This window comes from Gavialis gangeticus, unplaced genomic scaffold, assembly GCF_001723915.1.
Source record: "Gavialis gangeticus isolate Ggan-Ray unplaced genomic scaffold, GavGan_comp1, whole genome shotgun sequence".
In the NCBI taxonomy this organism is placed as follows: domain Eukaryota; kingdom Metazoa; phylum Chordata; order Crocodylia; family Gavialidae; genus Gavialis; species Gavialis gangeticus.
Genome location: NW_017729032.1, coordinates 258,167,905 through 258,175,078, shown reverse-complemented (window position 1 = coordinate 258,175,078; position 7,174 = coordinate 258,167,905). Strand labels below are relative to the sequence as shown.

Here is a 7,174-nt window from a genome sequence, read left to right as displayed (position 1 = left end):
GATCCTACTACTGTACCCTTGTTCTTCCACATCCTGTATTATTTTTGTCTTCATTTTTTGTGATGCGTCATATGCTTATCCTACAAGTCCTTTGCAGCAGTCTGCATGTAACTGGCACATGGGACCTTGACTGGGACCTGTTGTAAAAGGCCAAAATAACAATAACAATAGTAATAATGTTATTAAGTTGTGCTAGTCAGAATCTAGATCCATGATAAAGGAAAACCTATGTAAAAACAAATGTCCTCAATCAGTAGTCTGAATCTGAGAGGAAAAATAACCCCACTTAGGACTTGGAGAGCTGAAAGCTTTCATTCTTGCACAAAAAGCAGGGACAGTGCCTGAGAGCTATTTTTAAACCCACATTATGTATCCTTCAAGCTACACAACATAGTTGTGTTACAAACAATTTAATAAAGTGAGCTGAACTGTGTCAACCATGCATGATTTACATTTTCCTTTTACTTAAACTATGTTTCAAACCCTTTTCCAGATTACACATACAGAGACTATCAAGAATATCATCCACGGTATGTTGAAGATAAAGTTCACTTTGATTTAGGAAGGGTGATAGAGAGTGGTAGGTTACTGGGGATGGAGTTGAAGGGATGGCGTAGCATTGGTCTTATATTTGTCTACAAAGAAACATCTACTTCTGGCAGATGATGCATTCCTTTTAAAGGAAACAGGGAAAAAATTACATCACTTAAATACAGGAAAATACTTCACTCATTTTATAAAAGAAGGGTGGGATTGAATAAGCTGTGATATCAGTCTAAGTGGGCATTTATTATTGCTTAACCATGGAGTGAAAAGGAGATCTCAGAATTCTGCCTCAATGGTCTGAAAAATCATGACTTCCCCATATCTAAGGATTCACATTTAGACAGCAGCTAGAGCAGGACCAGGTCATATGCCATGCCCAGTCTGGCTGCTCCAGATCACATGCTAGAATGCAGACCAAGTCTGTGGGTCAGTTCAGCCCGTGGACTGACCCCATACCACTCAGCTGCCTCACAGTACCAGATGAATTGGGCACCCTTGATGTAAAGTATCTAATCCGTTGTTCTAGGGCATGGTTTCACACAAACACTGGAGGATGTCAGATGATTTGTAATGTTGGTCAGGGACTACAATTGCTATTTTGATTTTTTTGTTTTCTGATCCTCCTTTGCCTTTTATGCTTTTAGCATTTTGTGTTTCAAGGGATGTTATTACTGCTTACAAATACATCGGGGCAATAGGTGAACGCACATAAGGGAGAAGAGATATTCTAGCTAAAGAAGAATATTGGCACAAGAACGAATAGGTATAATCATTTAGGCTGGAATTTAGAAATACTCTAACCACCAGAACTGTGGATCATCAGGAACAGCCTTCTAGTAATATAGTAGCAAAGCAACATATCTAAATGGTAAAGATGGAGCTCCATAAGTTTATGAAGAAGGATATGGTATAAGATACGATTATTGGCAGTAACACGACTGGACAGTGACCCAGGAGATCCCTTCCAGACACAGGTCCTGGAAATGCTGGATAATATTGATATCAAGCATGGCTCTTACAGATATTAAATTATCCAAGGTATGTCCCAAAGATATAGTTAACACACAGAACTGTGAGCTGCCCCTCTAAAAATAAAAAAATCAATACTCATTTTCTCTCACACACTGCTTCCCACATGTATTAAAATTATCATCTTTTCTAAGACAGGTACAATCTTATTTCTATCTATGTTTAAAGTGCTTAAAACAACAAAATCTTAACCTCTGTTAAGGCTTCTAGGCACTACTGCTTTATAGGTGACAAAAATCAAGTTCAGTATGTGCAGCATCAGCACGAACTGGTTATTTCTTATTCCTCATTGCAGTGACGATGACTATTACACTGAAGAATGCCCAGTTTATGGCAACCTCAATCAAGAGGTCCTAGGTAAGACTTGTCTTAATCCTGAGAAATTGTTATGCAGAAATAATATTTTACTGGATGTTATTACTGGAACAACTGCATGATTGGGATATACTTAGATAGGTTTCAAATGCATCGCTTTCAGAACTGAAAATAATTTAAAATCTTGAACTATGTTGCTCCAGTTGCTTCTAGTTGTTCATTTTAAAATGAAGCTTATCAGATTTACCGCATTTATTACCCTAATTGTGACATGGTACATTGGAACCAGGACAGTGCATAACGATTTTGGAGGAGAATGAAAACTGAGTTTGGTAAATAGTTTTACTTATAGTATCTCAACAAACACGTGAGGGCTTGTCTATAGGCAGGGGGCTGCTGTTTAATGTAAAGTGCAGTGCTATACTCATGCATAAAGCTGTCTGGACACACTTTTTATGTAAACAGCTTTATTTGTTTTAGCTTAATTAGACTGGGAACAGGTTTAAAATGAACTGAAATCAGCAGCTCAAACTGAAATAAGACTGTCCACATGGATTTCAACTGATTCAACTAAACCACTTTCAGTTTGTATATCAACACCTCCTTAAGCAATGAGAAAGGGAGGAATCCATTTTTACCAGTGCCTAAAGAGGTCCTAAGAGAGGAAATAACTTGACCCAAGTTTGCACTAAATTACTGTCAGAATCAAAAGCTGAATCTAATTACTCCGACTCCTAGCAACTTCCAACACTGACCGACCAACCTGTCCAGGTCGGGTCCCTGAGGAGCCTTGCTTAGCTCGGAGAACTGACAGGTCACATTGCTAAAGGCACTGTCAAGATCAGTGGTGCTCAACCTTCAGCCCTCTAGACCAGATGAGAGACAAGGAGCCAGTTTGTGGGCTGGATTCTGTGGGTGGGGTTGGTCTGCAGGCCAGATCCAGCATAGGGTTGACATGTAGTGTTAGTCTGCAGGTGTGATCTGGCTTGCTAGTATGGCCTCACATGTGGGATTTGGCTGTGGAGTGACCGCACACACCAGCACAGTTTCCAGACCCATGGGGAATCTCTAAGCTGGATTTGGCCCACAGGCCAGAGGTAAACACCTCTGGTCAAGACTGTTCATGATTTAAAAGTTATCCCAAAATTAAAAAAAAATACTTGCTGGACAGCCAAAATTGCTGTCCAGTTCCACAATCACAAGAATAAATAGACCCATGTATAGGAAGAAAATGAAATTAAGTCTGGATTTTCCTCTTTTCCCAAAGGAGAGCAGAGTGAGCATTTAATTCTGAATTTTCATTTCCACTAATGTAGATGTGGGAGATGCAGGTCTATCCTGGAGCGTTTCTGCGTATCTTTTCATCATAGACAGTATCTCATTACCATTAAGAAATATTTTTCCTTTTTTAATAAGCCTTGGAGGAATGTTGCTATGAACAGATGACAGCTCAGCCCCAGAGACCCTCTACTGGATTACAGGTATCCTTATTTCTACCTTTCTGTTTAGCCTTCATCATCAACAAACACATTTTATCTCCAACTCCTTTCATGGGTCCATTAGTAGTGGTCAGCCCCAGCCTCTTCTGCAGTAAAGAGTGGAAAAGTTACACTGCCTTCAATTCCAGTTCAGCCAAGCACTTAACAGTGTACTTGGTGATTTTGCCAAATCCATGCCTTAATGAGGACATTTGATCATTGCAAGCAGCCAAAGAGTAAACGCGAGTCATAAGGACACAGCTCTAAGCAAACTGTGGGTTTAATGACATGGATTCTAGAGGGGTTAACAAGGAATTTGCTCCATTGTGTCAAAAACATCAGCTTAGCCACTAACAAGTAATGACCTACTGAAATCACAATTTTGAGGAAAACATGAAAGCTGGCTTTGCCTGTGGAAGTGGGCAATGTCTGCAAAATCTGCAGGTAAAAAAAAACTTACTGAAAATAAAATGCTGGCTCCCCAGTTGGAGCCAGCAGTCCTCACAGTGCTGTGGCCCAGCTGTGCAGCCTGCCAGAGGGGAAGCTGTGATGGCTGCCAGCATACCAGGGATCCCAAGATGGCTGCTTCCCCTACCCCTCACTGCTGATTGGCTATGAGGGCTGGCTGCTTGTCATGGAGCTCTGCCCCTCTCCTCCAGTCAGCAGTGGGGGGTGGGGCCACAATGCAGACAGCCCTCTCAGCCAATCAGCAGTAAGGGGTGGGGCCATATGGACAGCCTTTGCAGTCTATCGGCAGCGAGGGGCAGGGCCCTGGGGACACCTTGGTCAGGGGCATGGTGGGGGTGGGGGCAGCCATGATAAGCCCCCAAAAATGACAATCAGCCCCACAATCTGCCTGTGAAATTGCCCCGCTGCCTCTGAGTTGGGCCAACCCCTACTAATAAGTGAAGTTACATATTAAAATATGTTGAAGGTATTTTAGGATTTTGGCTACTAATCATTTATACTGTGCTCATCAGATAATTTCTAAATACATTATGTATTTAAAAAAGAAGATGTGGCAGGATAAGAGAATCCTTAGTTTTGGGGCAAAAGGTACTACCTATTATTGAAAAATAAGTAATGACCTAATAAATGAGGTGCTAAAATCTGAGTCACCAGCATGGCATTGCTTGCTGTAGACTTCTGCTTTCAAAATAAAATACATAAGCTCGGAGCCAGAAATATACTGGGAAAATCTAAATCAATACTTGACCGATTGTGGTGTGGCAGACCCAAGCCACATGCCCTGCAATTTACAATGTCTGGACCATAGTATAGTCATTACCATGACTGCACTCTAAACTTGCACAAAAGCTTAAAGGGTGTAGTTGTTCAGCCAAGGATTAATACTGTACAAATATTAGTAAATACAATGATTCTCCTCTTAGGTGCAACCTGAAAATCAGATGTGCTACGCGTCTCTGGATCACAGCATTAAGGGAAAACACAGAAAACCTAGGAAAAAAAAAGCTCCGCTAGAAGAGGAGGAAGACAGGACATCTAAAAGCAGCACACTGGCTTCTAAAGCTAGCATTTATCTCAATAGTGAGCAGCTAGCTGCTGAAAACATGGAAACGGAAGCCATTCATGATGACCCCATCAGATTATTTGGTTTGATTCATAAAGCAAAGGAGAAAACATTTGAAGGGGATTCATGACCCAGCTGAGTCATCATACCAAACAAAGGGTCTTCTGCCTGGTCATGCAACAGGAAGATGCTGCATAAAAAGGATTAAAAACCTGGTAAATTAATGCACCAATCAATGGTACAAATGGATAAGAGATGTCACAAGCAACTGCAGACTAATTTAGGCCAGTAAATAGCAAGACATTAAACCTTGACTGCTAATTCTGAGGCCACCTGAAGAAGAGCTGGACACCCACGTATCCACCCATTTCCCAAGGGAGTTGCAGGAGCTGCAAACCTCTCAGAATCTGGCCCCAATTAGCTGTTGCAATGTGTTGTTATGCTATTAGGTTAGATTCAGTCCTTTTATTTTACCCCTTTTTCTGAAATGAAATCAGAAAGCCCCAGTCAGTCCTCTGCAGTTTACTAGCACATTCTGACTGTTATTCTTTATAGTTTCATACATTATTCTGGAATTAGAGGCACCTTAGGATTGGTGTATTTAAGATTTTGGTTGATTGTACAATTAAAAACTTGTTATGCTGTACTTCCCCACTGTGACCTACAGTAACATGTCGTTATATTTAAGTTTAGAGAATAATTGAGCAATTTCAGTTCATTTAATTCAGTACTTAAACATCCAGAAAAACTTAACAATTCCCTTACGTGTACTTTTGGTTTCCTTTTGGTGACCTTTTCCAGAATGAATCTCCCTCCTTACTCTTCTACTAACGTAACATTTCATCGGCTATTTGTAAAGAAAATGGTAAATGATCCAGAAAAACAAACCTCCTAGGGAAGATTTTTTCCCCCATAATTTTCTATTTGATTCTATTGGGCGTGTCTACACAAGATGCTAAATACACAGTAGTATTTCTAACCACACATTACCTAATTCTACCACATATTACCATCACTAAGAAGGCGCAGTAGTGCCAGTTACTGCTAATGAACAGATAATTTCTAATTTCTCAATGGAGTTAGTACCTGTTATAATAGGTACTAAACTTAATGTGCAGTAACTGTGGCACATTAATGCACATGTAGACATGCCCTGTGACTTTACATTGGTGCTTTTAAAGCTATTTTAGGAAAGTAGAAAGGCCCTTTTATTTCCAACAGGATTCAAATGGTGCATGCACCATATTTGGACTTTTGTCATGCTAAAAGTTATTTGGGGAAGGGTCTTGTTCTTTTTTTAATATATGAAACATTTTGGGTTTGTGTAAATATTAATAATAATAATAGGTCGTGGTTGTAATGGTGCCACCTTTGGGTACATATTTTTCTCTGATGAAGGGCATCAGGAGCTCTTCACATGCAAAACAAACAGAATATGAATGGTCAGGGTTCCATCTGAAAATATTAAGTAGTACTTGAATGTGTCTGCATCTTTCTTAGAATGAAAGTCTCCAAAAGAATAGCTAATATGAAGGAACCAGGAAAAAATACTAGTAGTGAACAGACAATGTATTTTGCACATTGTGATAAAAACCAATCTGAGATTTTCAAAAAATAAGAAGATAAGCTTGAACTGAAATACAAGAACGCTAAAAGAGGAAGTTTATCTTACCCATATCAAATCTGAAGGAAGTATTTATAGCTTAGTTACTACAGTAGATCCAAGAACACAACATCTATCAACAAACTCGTGCTTAACCTTACACACCAGAAAAATACACACACACACATGTACATAAACAGCCTGAGAGAGAGATTGAATATTGAACTCAGTTGATATACCAAACACGCATAGGGCTAAACCCCCCCCAAACCTCAAAGGCAATTAATTAACTTATTTAAATTACCTGTCAAGCAGACAACCCTGGTGACAAGGGGCATGTGTAGACAAAATGGGGGCCCTAAATTGAAGCAGAGGGGTTTAAAAAACACTGCTACAGTTTAGGGCCGATCAAACCCTTGTGTTGTGCACACACCCCACTGACTTACCTGTATCTCCGGTGGACAGGGGAGGCGAGCTTATGGCAGGTGGAGTGGTCTCTGGGCGGTGGGGGGTGTAGGTGCTTCCCCCCGCAGCAGCAGTCCCCCCCGCCCCCCAGGCAGCACCTGCATGCAGGCACCTGGCTCGGGTGGTTCCGGGGGGAACCGCAGCTGTGGAGGGAAGCACCAGGCCCCCATACACAGTTCAGACAGCAGGCTCTGCTGGTGGGGGGGG

The 7,174-nt window shown here is 40.9% G+C and overlaps 1 protein-coding gene across 1 annotated transcript in view; it reads left to right on the top strand.

Moving 5' to 3' along the window:
• The window catches only part of LOC109302493 (T-cell receptor-associated transmembrane adapter 1), a 20,126-nt gene extending 14,207 nt beyond the window's left edge, over positions 1-5,919 (top strand). The window contains exons 3-6 of the mRNA XM_019524041.1: positions 494-530; positions 1,871-1,932; positions 3,307-3,371; positions 4,760-5,919. Coding sequence (XP_019379586.1) covers positions 494-530; positions 1,871-1,932; positions 3,307-3,371; positions 4,760-5,029 — 434 coding nt within the window. The 3' untranslated portion in view covers positions 5,030-5,919. The remainder of the gene's footprint in view (positions 1-493; positions 531-1,870; positions 1,933-3,306; positions 3,372-4,759) is intronic.
• Positions 5,920-7,174: the final 1,255 nt, after the last annotated feature.